At 52.2% G+C, this 18,341-nt stretch overlaps 1 protein-coding gene across 2 annotated transcripts in view; it reads right to left on the reverse strand.

Moving 5' to 3' along the window:
* Window positions 1-14,764: 14,764 nt before the first annotated feature.
* Window positions 14,765-18,341, reverse strand: part of XPO6 (exportin 6) — a 121,485-nt gene continuing 117,908 nt past the window's right edge. Inside the window, exon 24 of one of the 2 annotated variants that reach the window (XM_032243039.1) lies at window positions 14,765-15,407. In XM_032243039.1, coding sequence (XP_032098930.1) covers window positions 15,306-15,407 — 102 coding nt within the window. In that variant the 3' untranslated portion in view covers window positions 14,765-15,305. The remainder of the gene's footprint in view (window positions 15,408-18,341) is intronic. The other variant, XM_032243037.1, reaches the window with a different exon arrangement.

Below are 18,341 nucleotides of genomic sequence, written 5' to 3' on the forward strand. Positions count from 1 at the left end.
TTCTGACTCCTAGGTTCAAGCGATTCTTGAGTCTCCGCCTCCTGAGTAGCTGGGACTACAGGTGTGTACCACCACGCCCAGCTAATTTTTTTATGTTTTGTAGAGACAAGGTCTCGCTATGTTTCCCCGGCTAAGTCTCAAACTCCTGAGCTCAAGCGATCCTTCCACGTCAGCCTCCCAAAGTGCTGGGATTACAGGCATGAGCCCCCAAGCCTGGCCAAATAGTAGCAGTTTCTGAGTCTTGTCTGGGGCCCAAATCTGGATGAAGAGAGACCCTCTGAGCCTCTCCCTCTTCACTCAGTGAATGAGGCTACAGAAAGCCACCACCTGGAACGCAGCGGTGAAGTCACCCACACCCGGTTTGGTGTATCCGAGCTGTGTGCTGTTGGTAAGGTAATTTAGCCTCTCTGAGTTCTCAGTAAGAAGGTATTCCAATGTCCACTTAGCATGCAGAAAACTCCTGGCATGACTTTGTATTATTATTTGAGACAAGTTGGGGTTTTTTTGCTTGGTTTTGAGATGGAGTTTTGCTCTTATTGCCCAGGCTGGAAGTGTAATGGCGCAATCTCGGCTCACCGCAACCTCCACCACCCGGGTTCAAGCAATTCTCCTGCCTCAGCCTCCTGAGTAGCTGGGATTACAGGCATGCGCCACCATGTGCAGCTAATTTTGTATTTTTAGTAGAGATGGGGTTTCTCTATGTTCGTCAGGCTGGTCTTGAACTCCTAACCTCAGGTGATCTGCCCACCTTGGCCTCACAAAGTGCTGTGAACCATCGCGTGTGGCTGAGCCAAGATTTTAAATCAGGAGATTTCATACAAACAATTGAATTCCACAGCTTCTCAAGAATGATCTAGAAATCTGCTGGCATGGGGCCTGCATTCCCACCTGGCAGGATTGGCTGAAACTGAATAATTGTCTTTTTTTTTTTTTTTGAGATAGGGTCTTGCTCTTTCACCCAGGCTGGAGTGCAGTGGTGCGATCACAGCTCACTGCAGCCCCAACCTCCTGGACTCAAGCAATCTTCCTGCCTCAGTCTCCCAAGTAGCTGGAATGTCAGATACTTGCCACTGTGCCCAGATAATTTTTTCTTAATTTTGTTTTCTAGAAATAGGGTCTCATTATGTCGCCCAAGCTGGTCTTGAACTCCTGGCTTAATGATCCTCCCACCTCAGCCTCCCAAAATGCTGGGATTGCTGGCATGGGCCACGGTGCCAAGCCTGAGTAATTGCTTTAAATAGAAAGTGGGCTCCCCTCTTTGCCAGAGCCCCCATCATGCCCTGTTGTCTTAAATCAGACCTCCTTTGCTTATCTGTATTCCTGGCCTAGTCCTAGAAGTCACTGGAGTTTTCCGCCCCTGGATTAGGATTTCAGCTCCAGTGTGCTCCAGCTCTGCACCCAGACCCCACTCCAAGGACCCATCCTCACTGAGCCTGCAGCTGAACACATGCAGCGTGGTGAGCGAGTGCCCAGCGCCTTCCCCGTGCTCCTCTGTCACTTCAGCAGCACGACGCTGGCCAGTGCTGAAGTTCTGGGAACAAGCCCCCAGCCAGGCACCTGGGTGACCTCTTGGCCCTGCCTTCTGTGGCTGAAGATGTTGGGGTTCGGCAGCTGCCTTCAGCAGTTTATGTCAAACCTATTTTAATTCTCAGGGGTTTTGTTGCAAGTGGCTTCATCGCAGTCTCTGGGCCATTTGACAAGAGCATCCAGCTGTCACCTCTAATGTTCCTTCAATCCTTCAAGAAATACGGAGCATCTGCTAGACCAGGCAGCAAACTACAGCCCCTGGGCCAAACCCCACCACCACCTGCCTTTGTCCGACCCACACGCTAAGAATGGCTTTTACATTTTAAAATGGTTAAAGTCAGGCACAGTGGCTCACGCCTGTAATCCCAGCACTTTGGGAGGCCGAGGCGGGCAGATCACAAGGTCAGAAGTTCAAGAGCAGCCTGGCCAACATAGTGAAACCCAGTCTCTACTAAAAAAAAAAAAATACAAAAAATTAGCCAGGCCTGGTGGTGGGTGCCTGTAATCCCAACTACTGGGGAGGCTGAAGCAGGAGAATCGCTTGAACCCGGAAGACAGAGGTTGCAGTGAGCCAAGATTGCGCCATTGCACTCCAGCCCAGACGACAATGTGAGGCTCCGACTCAAAAAAAAAAAAATGGTTGAAAAAAGTCAAAATAAGAATCATACTGGCTGGGCGCGGTGGCTCATGCCTGTAATCCCAGCACTTTGGAAGGCCAAGGTGGGTGGATCACTTGAGGTCAGAAGCTCAAGACCAGCCTGGCCAACATGGTGAAACCCTGTCTCTACAAAAAAAAATACCAAAATTAGCCAGGCGTGGTGGCGCGCACCTGTAATGCCAGCTACTTGGAAGGCTGAGGCAGCAGAATCGCTTGAACCCGGGAGACGGAGGTTGCAGTGAGCTGAGATCGCCCCCCTGCACTCCAGCCTGGTGGACAGAGCAAGATTGTGTCTCATAAATAAATAAATAAATAATAATAAATGCAGTGACACATGAAAATTATATGAAATTGAAATTTCGGTGTCCATAAAGTTTTATCGGAACGCAGCCACACCCGTTCGTTAGTGTCATTCGCGGCTGTGGTTCACGCTCCAGGGACAGAGTTGAGCATTCAAGAGAGACACGGCCTGCAAAGCCTCAAATATTTTCTGTCTGGCTCTTTCCAGAGAATGTTCGCTGCCACCGGCTCTGCTACATTCCAGGCCCCGCCTGGGTGTGTGCCACACCGCGGTGGATTACTTTCCTAGGGCTGCCGAAACAGATTTCCGTAACCACAGTGACTTAGGACAACAGAATTTATCCACTCGCAGTTCTGAAGGCCGGAAGTCAGAAACCAAGGGGCTGCCAGAGCTACCTCCCTCTGGAGGCTCCAGGCAAGAATCCGGCCCTGCCTTTCCCAGCCTGCGGGGGCCACGAGCAGCCCTCCTGGCCACTCCCCCTGTCCCTGCCTGGCCTCCTCCGCAAGGTGCCTCTCCTCTGTATGTCTCTCAGGACACTTGTCATGGGATTTAGGGCCCCATGGATAGGACGCTTTTTCCAAATAAGGTCATATCCACAGGTTCTGGGATGTGGATGTATCTTTTGGGGCAGGGCACCTTGTAAGTGGTTTCTTGCCTTCTAGAAGCTTCTTCTGTAATGTTTTCTTTATTATTATTTTTGAGATAGGATCTTGCTCTATCACTCAGGCTGGACTGCAGCAGTGCAATCCTAGCTCTCTGCAGCCTCAAACTCCTGGGCTCAAGCGATCCTCCCACCTCAGCCTCCCAAGGAGCTAGGAGTTTGGAAGGTATGTGCCACCACACCCCAGCTAATTTTTAAATTTTTTTGTAAAGATGTGATCTTGCCGTGTTGCTCAGTCTGGTCTCGAACTCCTGGGCTCATTCAGTCCTCCCACCTCAGCCGCCCAAGTAGCTGGGAGGTGCACTATCATGCCCACCTGATTTTTGTATTTTTTTGTACAGATGGGTCTGGCTGTGTTGCCCAGGCCATATAAGCTTCCATTCTTTTGTTTGTGATGGAGTCTTGCTCTGTTGCCCAGGCTGGAGTGCAGTGATGCAACCCCAGCTCACTGCAACCTCCACCTCCCGGGCTCAAGCAATTCTCCTGCCTCAGCCTCCTGAGTAGCTGGGACTACAGGCATATGCCACCACGTCCAGTTAATTTTTTTGCATTTTTAGTAGAGGTAGGGTTTCACCATGTTAGCCAGGCTGGTCTCAAAATTCTGACCCCAAGTGATCCGCCTGCCTCTGCCTCCCTAGGTGCTGAGATTCCAGGCGTGAGCCTCTGCGCCTGGCCACTTCCATTCTTTTGAAGGGATACTGATGATAACCTCTCCACTCAAAAAAAAAAAAAATAGCAAGTCCAGTGTTGATAAGCACCATGAAGAAAACCAGAGCTGCACCAGGAGAATGGAGAGGGGGAAGGGGGTTGTTGTGTGCATTTTACTTTGTGGACACCCAAGGGAGATGAGCCTGTGAGCCCCTCAGGGGAATGAGGCAGCAGCAGGTGCAGAGACCCCAGGTGGAAGCATGTGGTCCCGTGTGAGGAACAGCAAGGAGACCCGGGCAGCTGCAGACGGGTGAGCCAGAGGGAGAAGAATTATGGGTGCCGTAGGTTAAGGGGCTCTTGGGTGCCATTGATTGAAGGCATAGGATTCCAGGTCCATCACCATATCATAAGAAAGGCTGATTCTTACTAAGGTTTTGTTGTTGTTGTTTTAATATACCCATACTTCAAGTGGACAATCTCATTTAATTCCTTCAACAATTCTAACTTGTGGGACCAGGACATGGTGGCTCACGCCTGTAATCCCAACACTTAGGGAGACCAAGGCCGGCAGATCGCTTGAGGCTGGGAGTTTCAGACCAGCCTGAGTAACATAGCAAGAACCCGTCTCTACAAAAAGGAAATTAGCCGGGCCTGGTGGTGCACACCCATAGCCCCAGCTGCTCAGGAGGCTGAGGCAGGAGGATCACCTGAGCTTAGGATGTTGAAGCTGCAGTAAGCTATAATCTCACCACTGCTCTTCAGCTTGAACAACAGAGTGAGACCTTGTCTCTAGCAAAAAAAAAAAAAAAAAAAACAACAACTCTAACTTGGAACTTTTTTTTTTTTTTGAGACGGAGTCTCACTCTGTCACCAGGCGCCAGGCTGGAGTGCAGTGGCGCGACCTTGGCTCACTGCAACCTCCGCCTCCTGGGTTCAAGCAATTCTCCTGCCTCAGCCTCCCGAGTAGCCGGGACCACAGGCGCGCGTCACCACGCCCAGCTATTTTTTTTGTATTTTTAGTAGAGACGGGGTTTCACCATGTTGGCCAAGATGGTCTCGATCTCTTGACCTCGTGATCCACCCGCCTCGGCCTCCCAAAGTGCTGGGATTACAGGCTTGAGCCACCGCGCCCAGCCTGGAACTCTTATAATTGACTTCCTTTAGAAAAAGGAGGTGTGGGATATTGTAAAATATCTTTTTTACTGTGATATAAAATAAGAAATATATATATATTTAGTCTCTGCTATGGGTTCTTACATAAAACCCTTGTAGATGGGGTTAACGGGAATCTTTTGTTGAATATTTGGGGTTTCTTGTTTGTTGGTTTTGAGATAGCATCTTGCTCTGTCGCTCAGGCTGGAATGTAGTGGTGTGAACATGGCTCACTGCAGCCTCTGACTCCTGGGCTCAAGTGATCCTCCCGACTCAGCCTCTGGAGGAGCTGGGACTACAGGCACGTGCACAACCATGCCTGACTAATTTTGTTTTATTTTTAGCAGAGATGGGGTTTCACTAAGTTGCCCAGGCTGGTCTGAAACTCCTGAGTTCAAGCAATCCTCCCACCTTGGCCTCCCAAGTAGCTGGGATTACAGGTATGAGCCACGAAGCCTGGCCTAATATTCAGTCTTTGACCCTGGTGTTTTGACCTAGAACTCCTTTTTTTTGAGATGGAGTCTCACTCTGTCACCAGGCTGCAGTGCAGTGGTGCCATCTTGGCTCACTGCAACCTCTGCCTCCCGGGTTCAAGAGATTCTCCTGCCTCAGCCTCCTGAGTAGCTGGGATTACAGGCACGTGCCACCACGCCCAGCTAACTTTTGTATTTTTAGTAGAGACGGGGTTTCACCATGTTGGCCAGGATGGTCTCAAACTCTTGACCTCGTGATCTGCTGCCTCAGCCTCCCAACGTGCTGGGATTACAGGCATGAGCCACCGTGCCTGGCCTGACCCAGATCTCCTAAATCCCCTGGAATGCCTCAGCGATAGCAACATCTTTTGTTCTAACAAGGGGACTATTTATGGGTCCCCAGATAGCCTCAGGATGGGGGCTGGTTGCCAGGAGAACCAACCACGTGATTAGAGGGTTGGACCTCTGGGGAGGGGAGAGGGGCTAAAGGTGAGGTTGTTCACCCATGTCCAGTGGTGTCATCAATCATGCCTATGTCATGAAGTCTCCATAAAAACCCAGAAGGACAGGGTCTGGAAGGGATTCCTGGTTGTGGAACACGTGGAGGTTCCTGGGGGATGGCGTCCCCAGAGAACACATGGAAGCCCCGCGCCCCTGCCCACATGCCCAGCCCTGCACACCCCTTCCACCTGGCTGTTCACCTGCAGTCTTTGTCATATCCCGTACCACAAACGGTTAAAGTGTCTCCCTGAGTTCTGTGAGCTTCTCTAGATCTATCAAATCCGAGGAGGGGGTTGTGGGGACCTGTTGATTTACAGCCTGGTCAAAGGTGCAGGTAAAACAAACGGGTTGCGACTGGCATCAGAAGTCGGGGGCAGTCCCGCGGGACTGAGCCCTCATTCTGTGGGATCTCAGGCTAACTTCGGGTAGACAGTGTCAGAATTGAATTGAACTAGAGGACACTCAGTGTGTCCACTGGAGAACTGCTTCATGATGTGAGAAATCCCCACACCTTTTAGACATGTTCTGTGTTGAGTGTGAGAGCAGAGAGCGAAAAGTTCGGCTTTTCCTTCAGAAGGTTATTTATGGCAAGGTGGCTCATGCCTGTAATCCCAGCACTTTGGGAGGCTGAGGCAGAAGGATCGCTTGAGGCCAGGAGTTCGAGACCAGCCTGGGCAACATAGCAAGACCCCATCTCTACAAAAAGTTAGCCAGGTGTGATGGCACACATCTGTAGTCCCAGTTACTCAAGGGGCTAAGTGAGGAGGATTGCCTGAGCCCAGGAGGTCGGGGCTGCAGTGAGCTATGATTGTGCCACTGCACTTTCTCCTGGGCAATAGAGTCAGACTCTGTTTCAAAAAAAAAAAAAAAGAGGTTATTTATACCTATTAGTTTGACAAAAATATCAAAATACTTACCATGATTTTGATGAGGACACTGAGGTGACCTGCATGAGGTCACATAGGAAGTAGGGCACAATGCCGGGATCCCAACCCAAGGTCTCCGCCCTCCTGGCTTCCTCCCAGAGCTTGTGGAAGGGGCTTTATTGAAACAGAAGAAAAAGAGAGGACAGTTGCAAAGAACAGAAACGCAGCCTAGCCCAGATGGAAAAGCAAGCAACGTTTCTGCAACAGCAGAAGGCTTTGGAGGAGCTCAGAGGGGCCAACGGATGGTCCTGTTTTCACATTCAAGGAGGGTCCCTGACCCCATAAAACAGTCTCCATCACTAGAGCTGCCGTGGAAGATTGGCAAATCTGTTGGGTGCGACCCGCACCAGGCCGACCACGTTGGCACACAGCCTCTGAGCCACTGCCCGTCTGCCGTTTCCTACGTGGGCCAGAGGGGCTGACAGGCACCTAGGCCTCCTGACTGGAGGAGGGGCATGGAAGCCTCAGCATGGGCAGCTGCAGGGAAGGATGGACACCCCCTTCCAAATGGGGCAGGCCGGGCAGCTGGGCCACACCAGGGGGCTGGGGAGAACAGCTTTGTACTGCTGTTATTTTCAATTATTGCTTAAAATTCATATCAAAATAATCCACATGGATATTTGAATAATGACACAGGCTGGCTCTTTCCGGCCTATTTCCACCATGACTCCCACGTTCCAGATGAGGAAACTGAGGTTCAGAGATGGTCAGTGACCGTGGCCCTAGGTCATAAGTCATGAGCCCAAGATCTCAGTGCGGATGTGTCTGACGTCAGGCTTTTTTTTTTTTTTTTCTGGTAGAGATGGGGTTTCACTATGTCCCAGGCTGGTCTTCCCCTCCTGGCCTCAAGTAATCCTTCTGTCACAGCCTCCCAAAGTGCTGGGATTACAGGTGTGTGCCACTGCACCTGGCCACAACTCTCTTTCCAAAGGCCATGGCCTCCCTAGAGTTATCTGGAAGGGCAGTGCGAGCTGGGCCCCCAGTGCATGGTTGAGGGTGGGAAGAAAAGCCCTGTAACCCTCATTGGGTGGTTGGGAGGGAGGCGCTGAGATTTTCCCAGGCCAGGGCAGCAGGGGCAAGGTCACCTGGCAGGGGTATAAAGTCTGGTTCCAGAAAGCTGAGGCTGAGAGCCCTGGGCCGCCCAGGCCTGCCCTAGGCAGCAGGGCACACAGACAGGGGGTGGGCACCAGCAGGTAGTCCCTCGGCCCACCCAGCCCAGACTGGGAGGTATGAGAAGGCAGGGGCTGCCCTGCTCAGCCCCTCCCTGACAAAGCTGCCCCACACCAACCAGGTGTCCCCCAATCCCAGCCCCCAGGCAGACTTGGGTGCCTGCACTCTGTGGTCGACTGCAGCGCTGCAAAAAGCCTGATAGCGCCCCCTGCAGGCCTTTCACTAAGCAGTACTGTAAAACGGACAGAGCAGCCACATCGACCCTGGCTGGGGACGGAGGAAAAGGCAGCATTTGGAATCCTCTGGACCTGGTTTAAACTCTCGCCCTGCCACCTTCCAGCTGTGTGACCCCGGGTGAGTCACAGAATCTCTGGGCCTCCGTGTCCTTGCGGCTCAATGGCAACAGTGACCGGGTGCTGTCTCCTTGGGCCATCAGAATGTACCGTTTATGAGTAACAGATGTGAGCACAGGGAATTTCCAGCCCCAAACCCCGAGGAGTGCATAGTGGTGTTGGTGTCCCCAGAGCGGCTGGGAGGAGGTAGAGCTCAGAGAGCGCTGGCTCTGAAGCCAGGCCTGCAATTAGACCCCAGTTTTGCTGGAGATTTGCTGTGTGGCCTTGGGCGGGTCACTAACCCTCTCTGTACCTCAATTTCCTCATTGGTAAGGATTTGCTCAGAAGGCAGGGAATCCTAAGGGGGTGGATGTTTGTCTCCAGAGGGCAGGCCCCTGCTGGTCTCCTCTTGCAGCAAGAGACGGGGAGCCAGTTTTGGAAATGCCGTGGTACAGATCATTAACGTCATAAAAGCTGCACGTGCAGCCCTCCCCAGGCAGGCTTGGTGAAGAGCGATTGAGATGCTACACACGTCCTTCCCCAGAGTCTCAATCACTCTTCCTCGAGTGCCCTTCAGAGGCTGGAAGCAAGGTCGCTGAGACTCGGGAGCTCGGGAATCAACTCCAGCGTGGCTTCTGGGGACGGGCTGGGGGAGGCAGCATGGGCAGGCTGCAGCCTCTGCTAATTGGGGAATCCCCATTCTCAGGGACTACCCTGACAACAGGCTCTGTCTCTGGCCTCAGCCACCAACGGTAGTGCTGGACACCCATGTGGGTCAGAGGGGCCCCAGATTACCACCCGCTCCACAGAGGCCACTTCAACCTGAGTGGCCTCAGTCCAGGGCTTAGATTCAAATGGCTACAGACAGCTGGGGTCTCTAGAGGCCGTGAGACCCACCAAAAAGTGTAGTGTGTGCCTCAGGGGATAGAACCCCGGCAGGTAGTAATATGATCTTATTCCCACTGAAAGTCAGAGGTGTACAGATGGGCCAACGCACACAAATGCAAGGATAGGTCTGAAAGCCACCCACTGAGATGTTATCATATGATTTAGCTGAGTCTTTTTATCTGCAAATAGTAATTTCTTTATTATATAGAGAAGGGAGGGGCAGGGCACATTGGCTCACACCTGTAATCCCCACACTTGGGGAGGCCGAGGCAGGAGGATCGCCTGAGCCCAGAAGATGGAGGTTACCGTGAGCTACGACTGCACTGCTGCACTCCAGCTTGCACAACAGAGCAAGATCCTGTCTCAAAAAAAATAAAAGAGAAGGGGAAAAAATTAAAAACCTGAGTGTCTTTTTTTTTTTTTTGAGACAGAGTCTCACTCTTGCCCAGGCTGGAGTGCAGTGGCGCAATCTCGGCTCATTGCAACCTCCGCCTCCTGGGTTTAAGTTATTCTCCTGTCTCACCCTCTGGAGTAGCTGGGATTACAGGCGCCCACGCCACCAGGCCAATTTTTGTATTTTTAGCAGAGACGGGGTTTCATCATTGGCCAGGCTGGTCTTGAACTCCTGACGTCAGGTGATCCACCCACCTTGGCCTCCCAAAGTACTGGGATTACAGGCATGAGCCACCGCTCCCGGCCGAAACCCGTGTCTTTGAAAAAAAAGTCTACCTGTTGCCAAAATGCCTGCTGCCTATGTCAGGTCTGTGGATCTTTTGGATGTTTCGATGAAATAATGATCTTTCCAACCCACCCCCTGGTACCTGACTGACCCAGAGGAAGTTTCTGCCACCCTTCAAAGGCCCCTGGGGGCTCTGAGTCGGGCTCCAGCCAGCACCAAGGCCAGTACCACGAAGCTCTCTGCCCACCCCAGGAGGCCACATAACCCAGCCTGCTATCAATGCCTGCAGTCACTCAACACCTCCAAGACCTGAGACAATTAATTAACAAGGCTTTTAAAAGATGTTTTCAAACGATACAAAGAGGGAAGGGCGGAAAAGGGAGTCCTTGAGCTGCAGAAATTCTTCACTGAAGAGCCTTTCTCTTAAGTGCTTTTCCCTAGGGAGCCGGGCAAGGTAAGGCGACAGTGTTCGGAGCAGGCACCAAGGACGCAGTTTCATTATGTTGAAAATTAGTTAGAAGATGCCTCAGCGGGGCTCCAGGCCTCTTCCATGAGGAAAAACCCATTTGGATAAATTTGAAAAATCATCCTGCACATAAGGATTTTTTGGCACCCGCTGAGCCGGGCCCTACTCAGGACACAGAACCCCCCACTGTCTGCAGGTTCTCATAGTGGTAGGGGCGATGCCATGGTTCCTGGGACAAGAGGGGACACAGGTGCTGCGGGGTGGCGAGGAGGAAGGGGCGCTCAGCAGCGCCTCACAGAGGAGGGCTTCAGAGAGGTTGGAGGAGGAGGCTTTGGAGGGGTCGGGGAGAAGGAGGGGGGTTGGAGGCTTTGGAGGGGTGGGGAAGGAGGGGAGCTGATGGGGCAGCCAGAGTCATTTCAGGGCAGCGCCCCAGCTTCTCCCAACAGCTGGTCTTGGAGATGAGCCACAGTGATCAAACCACAGTCACCAAAATCCCCCGTGCACAGAACACATTGCCCATCTCAGAGCTGGCTCCTCCTAAGGAACCAGCTGCTGCATTTGCAGTGGAAAGGAGTCCTTCGCCTGCAGCCTGGCACCAGGCTGGGAGAATTCAGCAAATAATGGTTATTAAAAAATGGCCATCAATCATAGCTCTTCTGCCCAGGCCCAAGGAGCCAGCTAGAGCTGCCAGCCACCTTCCTCTCCTGGTCTATGCTCCCCTGCAGAGGTCTCACCCTGAAGAGGGACACTGGGACAAGGATGGCGCTCAGAAGAAGTGGGCAGGCCTGGTTAGGCCACTAACCAGGGGCTGATTTGGTCAAGTGGCCCCAGGGAGCCTCACTGCACAGGTTTCCAACTCCCAAGTCTAATACTTCTCCTCCTTCAGAATAGAAACCAGGCCCCAAGAAATATCCATATAAGCCTCAGACACATCTGACCCAGCAATTTCACAGGCAGGATTCCAGCTTATGGAAACAATCAGACAAACACATAGACAAGGATGATCACTACATCATCAGTGATAGCATTAGATACTTGTAGAATATCAGATCAGGCGTGGTGGCTCACACCTGTAATCCCAGCACTTTGGGAGGCTCACGCAGGCAGATCACCTGAGATCAGGAGTTCGAGGCCAGCCTGGCCAACGTGGCAGAACCCCACCTCTACTAAAAATACAAAAATTAGCCAGGTGTGGTGTCAGGCGCCTGTAATCCCAGCTACTTGGGAGGCTGAGGCAGGGGAATCACTTGAACCCAGGAGGCGGAGGTTGCAGTGAGCTGAAATCATGCCACTACACGCCAGCCTGGGCAACAGAGTAAGACTCCATCTCAAAAAAAAAAGAAGAATATCTAATAACATGAGAAAACGGTTACAACATATTAAACAAATAAAAAGGAGGCCACATGTAACTTAAATGTGGCTGTGAAGGAAAAAAAAAAAAAAAGGAGGCTATAAAATAGCAGGAGCTCGGCCAGGCACGCTGGCTCACACCTGTAATCCCAGCACTTTGGGAGGCTGAGGCTGGAGAATCACTTGAGCATAGGAGTTCGAGACCAGACTGGGCAACACAGCTAGACCTTATCTCTATTTTTAAAAACATCTTTTCTTTTTTTTTTTTTTTAATAAAAATAAAATAGAACAACAGCAGGAGCTCAATTTTCAAAAGAAAACCATACATATTTACACACATATAGGGTAATCTCAAAAGGCAATACACCAAAATATTAACAGTGTTTTTCTCTGGGCAGTGGGATTAGATGATTTTTTTGTGTTTTGCTTCAGAGTTTTCTGCACATTTCATATACTGTACAACAAACATTTTATAGTCAGGAGAAAAATACAGGCTGTTAAAAAAACATTCAACCCTCCATCACATGAGGCCAATGGTGGGAAGTGGAGGAAAATGCTGGAAATTGGGAAGATGAAGGTTTCATCTGATCTCGTCCCAAAGCCGGTGGCTGCACTCTTGGCAGACGTAAATGACACAAGTCAAAAGAAAGGCAGGACATGGGCACCCGAATGGAGACAGAAGAGCAGCCTCACATTCAAAGGCAGCGGGAAAAACAGCCTCCTTGAGAGCCCCTGCCATTATCTGCCCCAACCCAAGACTGACACAAAGCCCCACTCTTTTTTTTCTTTCCTTAAATTATTATTATGGTAGAGACATCTCACCATGTTGCCCCATGTTGAACTCCTGGACTCAAGCGATCCTCCCGCCTCAGCCTCTCAAAGTGCTGGGATTACAGGTGTGAGCCATCGTGCCCGGCCCCAAAGGCCCACTCTTATCCATTGCTGTCCTTTCCCCATCCCCATCCTCAGAACGGGAAAAGATACTTTCTGAATGTGTCTAGGACCTGAACACTCAATTCCACCCGCGCTTCCGAAGCCTGCTCTGTGTCGGGCCCTATGTGGGACACTGCAGGTAAGAATCAAAGAGCCAGGCACGGTGGCTCACACCTGTAATCCCAGAACTTGGGGAAGCCGAGGCAAGTGGATCACTTGAGGTCAGGAGTTCAAGATCAGCTGGCCAATATGGTGAAACCCAATCTCTACTAAAAATGCAAAAACTAGCTGGGTGTGGTGGTGGGTGCCTTTAATTCCAGCTACTTGGGAGGCTGAGGCAGGAGAATCGTTTGAATCCAGGAGGCAGAGATTGCAGTGAGCTGAGATCGTGCCACTGTACTCCAGCCCAGGCGACAGAGCAAGACTCAGTCTCAAAAAGTAAATAAATACTAAAAGAATCAAGTCAGGTCAAAGACCAGCTTACACACCTCTAAGAAATGGGGGCTCACTACAGCCCACACCCCTGGGCCATGGTATCAGTACTGGAATGAACATCTTACAGTTGGCCAGGCATGGTGTCTCACAAGCCTGTAATCCCAGCACTTTGGGGGGCCGAGGCAGAATCGCTTGAGCCCAGGAGTTTGAGACCAGCCTGGGCAACACAGTGAGACCCTGTCTTTACAAAAAATAAACAAAACCAGCCAGGTGTGGTGGTGTGCATCTGTAGTCCCACCTACTGAGAGGCTGAGGTGGGAGGATCACTGAGAGCTGTGAGTGAAGACCGCAGCGAGTTGTGACTGCACCACCGCACTCCAGCCTGGGTGACAGAGTGAGACCTGGTCTCCAAAAAGTAAAATAAAATAAAATAAAATACTCCATCCCAGCCCAGCTTACTCCCCACAGCCCTTTCCTCTATCCTCCTAAGTCCTGCCTGTGTTCTTCTGTCCAAGGGAGGGGTTGGCAGGCAACAAATCCCATCCCTTCAACCCCTCCATCTCCAGGGGAAAAAGCCCTTTTACACTCTCAGGCACAGACAGCACTCCTGGCCTTCCCTAGCAGGCAGGTAAGGTGGTATTTATAGCCCAGGTATAATTGGATGCTAATTCCTTTCTGCAGAAGAGCAATTGGCATTTGGATTCTCTCCTTTCTGAACTCTGGAGCAGGGCTCGCCACAGCTGGGAAGCTGTGATTGACATGGAGCAAGGGCCTGCCACACAAGCACACATCATGCACGCCCTGCTCACCCCGGCCCAGCCCCCACCCCCCCAGGTGATTCCTATGGAAGTCTCAGAAGCAGACATCAGCCCACAGCTCCCCACTTCCCCAAGCCTGGCATCAAGCCAGTCAATACCCGCCCTCACGTCCAGGTGAGCCAATGTCTCCCTGCCAGGCACTGTAGTCCACATCAGCAACTACCCAAGTTGTGCCTGCCTGGTCATCACGACACCTAGCACAGGAGGAGCTACTGGTTCCAGATTCTGGACAATTCAATGACAAGTGCCACTTCCACACATGAAAGTCTGAGCAAAGCCCCAGCTCTCAGACACTACACAGAGCCCTAAGTCCCACCCATCCCCACCCTCACAGAGCCACACTCTCCTCCCTCCCCCTGTAACCTCTATTCTCACCCAGGTAATCCATCACCAGCCCCACCTCCCTGTCCTCCAGTAAGACTTCAGGCCTCAGAGGGCCAGGTCCTGCTGGGCATTGTGGGAAGTTATCTATTCCCCAGGAGGCAGGGGAGGCAGAGCCCATACTTCCCACACTGAGGGGAGTGGGTGCCACGGGAGTCAGGTGGCCCGGACTCCAGCCTCCACCACCACCAGGTCAACTGTCAGTGAGACCCCTTCCTGGACTCCAGCCTCCCCCCACCACCTGGCCAACTGTGAGACCCCCCCTCCTGGACTCCAGCCTCCCTCCACCACCTGGCCAACCATTAGCGCTGAGTAAGGGCAGTCAGAAAGACGCCATTGGAAGAGGGTGGGAGGTGCCAGGAGTCAGCACACTCCGCGCCGCGCAACCTGTGTTCCCACCAGAATGCCCCTTGTCCGGAGCCCGGCCTCAAGGAGGCTGTGAGTAGCAAGCAGCTCCAGCTAGGGTTTCTAGAACAACAACATAGGCATTTTATTTCTTTTCATTAAGCGTCTTAGTTTCTTAGTATCACAATGGAATGATGAGAAAACAACAAAAACATGAGTCTTTGTAAATCTCTGACCAAGCAGAGACCTCAAGGCAATTGGGGCGGGGGTGTCTTGACAGAAGTACCAGAACAGTTCCGACATCACATCTCTCCTTGGCTGGAATGGTGAGAAGGTGGCACTGTCGTGAGCTGTCCTTGGCGATTCTGCCCCATGACTGACATGCTCCTGGTCTGCATGGGCCACCCTGTGGGATTTCCCAGTGCCTCCTGGTACCTGGCCACATGCCCTGGGAGCACCGTCCAGTGCTCAGTGGACCCGGAAGCCAGCTCTGCTGGGCGGCAGCAAGATGTGGAGGAGCAGCAGAGGCAGGCAGCGTTGCTTGGGGCAGGAGAAACCAAAAGTGTGACCGAGGCCCATCTGGGAGACGTGTGGTGGAAGGTAGGATTGGCGCAGGTGGCAGCAGCAGAAGTCCGTGTCCCCGGGCGGTAGCAGGCCGAGCCTAGAGCTTCACAGTGCCAGGAGGCAGGCTGTCGTTGCAGAGTCTGTAGTAGCGCAGATCGTTGACCAGCCTGTGCACGTTCTGGGTGAATGAGGGCAGGTCCTGGAAGGCAGGGGCATAGCTGCAGCCGATCACCCACCCAACACAACAGGTCAGCACCCACCAGACCCCAATGGCTACTTCCATCTCAGAGGGTACACGGAAGACATGGGAGCATTTTCTAAAACTCAACACTTCTTTTTTGTTTGTTTGTTTGTAGAAAGTGATTTATTTATTGAGAGAAAAGGAGAAGGTGAGAGAAATAGCTAACTCTCACACTGAGTGAGAAAATCCAGAAAGATGGAATACAGGAGAGAAAAGCAGCTTCCACACTGAGTGGAAGGAAATAGAGAGAGACGGAGTTTAGGAGGGGAAGACAGGCTTCCACCAGAGAGTGTGGAAGGGGACCCCAGAGGGCATATCCAGGAGAGAGAAAGATGGCTTCCACAAAGGGAGTGTTCGTGGAAGGGGACCCAAACATGGAATCCCTCACACTTCTATTCATTGCTGCACTGCGTGTCGCAGCAGCTCTGTGCAAGGTGCTGTGGGAAAAAAGGAACAAGAGGAATACCTCCCTAGGACCCCCCAAGTGCCGGACACTGCTGCCATCAACATACAGACAGCAACTCGCCTCACCACAAGCCTGCCACAGTCCCTACCACAACCATAGTCTAAGGACAGGAAGATCAAAGCACTGCACCATGAAGAAGCTGGCCCCAGCTCACACAGAAGGGAAGGGGAAGGGGATGGCCCAGACTGGGGCCAGCACATTTGCTCCTTAGTCTGGGCCCTGGAACACAGGCAGGGCTGCGGGGACAGCCCTCTCCTTCACCACGGCCCCTCAAGGTGACATGCACACCCAACAATGTCTATAGAATCCCTACCCACAGGGCTCCAGGCTGCCCCTGCCACTCGAGAGCCACCCAAGCAGCAGCACACATGGTCTTGGGGCCTGCCCCGCTGGGCGTAAAGTGGGCCATGCAAAGCCCTGGACGGGCAGTGAGGCCCTGACCTCTGCTGCCATGCACATGGCGAACCCCTGCTTTTCAGTGCATGTTGAATGCCTGCCATGTAGGTCCCAGTGAGGAGTCAGATAGGCCCAGCAAGCGCTGGCAGAGCCAGGAGCAGGGCCAAGCTCACTTTCCTGCCCAACCGCTTTTCCTCTTCCAGAACTCCGTTCAAAGCCTGCATCTTCCCTGAGGCTGCGCAGATGCCTCCTATTTCCTGGTCCCAGCAGTGCTCTGCTTCTGGGAAGTGCGTGCAGGCTCCGGAGCCGCAACACCCAGGTCTGCCTCCTGCTCACCTTTCTGAGCCCGGGCCATCTGTGAAATGGGTGAGTAACAGGACCTACACTTCAGGGGCTTGTTGGAAGGCCTCCTCGAGCCAGGACATGTCTCATGCTTGGCACAGTGTGGTCCACAGAGGGTACTGTATTGGGCTGTCTACCATGAAAGACTTGAAGGCTGGGACTGGTGCCCCAGCTCCTGGCCAAGAGCTTAGAAGCAGCTGGCTTCAAACACACAGTGAATGAATGAATGCAAGGTGGTGATTCTTTTATTTCACCCTCAAAAAACCAACTAAGGAATATCATTTAAATCAGTGGCTCCCAAATGCCAAACCAGAATTTCCTGGGTAGAACACAGAAGTCTGTTTCTCTATTTTTAATAAGCACCCCAGGTGCTTCTGATATATAACTAGATTTTTTTTTTTTTTTTGAAGACAGAGTCCTGCTCTGTCACCCAGGCTGGAGTGCAGTGGCACAATCTCTGCTCATTGCAACCTCTTATCTCCCAGGTTCAAAAGATTCTTGTGCCTCAGCCTCCAGAGTAGCTGGGATTACAAGCGTGCGCCACCACACCTGGCTAATTTTTGTATTTTTAGTAGAGACGGGGTTTTGCCATTGGTCAGGCTGGTCTCAAGGCCCTAAGCTCAAGTGATATGCCTGCCATGGACTTCCAAAGTGCTGACATTACAGACATGAGCCACTGCACCCAACCTATAACTAGATTTTGAAACCACAGCTTTAAGTCAAAAAGTTGACTGATATTGATGTCATTAGAAGCTGATCATTACGTATTAAGATCTGGCCTCTAGGAAAAGGAAAAAAAATTATCCAGGGGCTGAAGTGAACTGGAAGAGGCTTAGGGAAGAACAGGTCCCAGGGAAAGAAGATCCCAAGACAAAGGAGAGGAGGATGAGTCTAAGCAGCAAAAGCTCCCCTGCCACACGTGGCAAATGAGGAAACAGGCAACCGGGTTCACGCCAGTGACAGAGCAGTGCATGCGTCTGAGCACTACGGTGGAGCCGTGGACAAGCTGCTTCACAGAGGACTCAGGTCAAGAACCCCAAGAGGACCAGGGAGAAAATGATTTCTTCTCCTCATTTCCTCAAGTATAAAGTAGAACAAGGAAAAGCTCCCAGAAGAGCCTATCAGGCAAGAGAGAAGCCTGGCCACCTGACACACACAGGAAGAGAACAGGCCAGCCCCCATCTGGGAAGGAAGCCCCAGGCACCATCAGGCTCCAACAAAAGATGGCCTCTCACCTGTGCTCCACAGGTGGGGACAGCCCACCTGACAAGTCCCTGCACAGGTGGCAGCAGTGGGACAAGAGGGTGAGTACTAGGAGGGCTCCTCCCAGGACCTGGCAGCAACTCAGCCCAAGCTGAGCTGGGGCCAGTCCGGAAAGATCCCAAGATAGGCCAGGTGGTCTCACTGGGTCCCACCTGTAACTCTGGAGACCCAGAAGTGTAGCTCCCAAGCACCAACCATCTCAGCCTGAATGGAAGCCTGGGCACACTCCAATGCTGGCCCCACTGGGACTCGTCACCCAGGCGTGGAATGGCAGGGCCCTGGGTATGAACAGAGATGCCAAGAGAAATGGAGGGGCTGTAGGGCCAGGAACTCAGGGCCTCCATGACTGAGACACCAAGACTGGGGAAAGGGCTGTGCCCCTCAATCCAGCCACAGCACCAGGTCAGCAGGTAGCTCATGAGCTA

This window comes from Sapajus apella, unplaced genomic scaffold (genome assembly GCF_009761245.1).
Source record: "Sapajus apella isolate SASKATOON/1434 unplaced genomic scaffold, GSC_monkey_1.0 scaffold51, whole genome shotgun sequence".
Taxonomy (NCBI): Eukaryota; Metazoa; Chordata; class Mammalia; order Primates; family Cebidae; genus Sapajus; species Sapajus apella.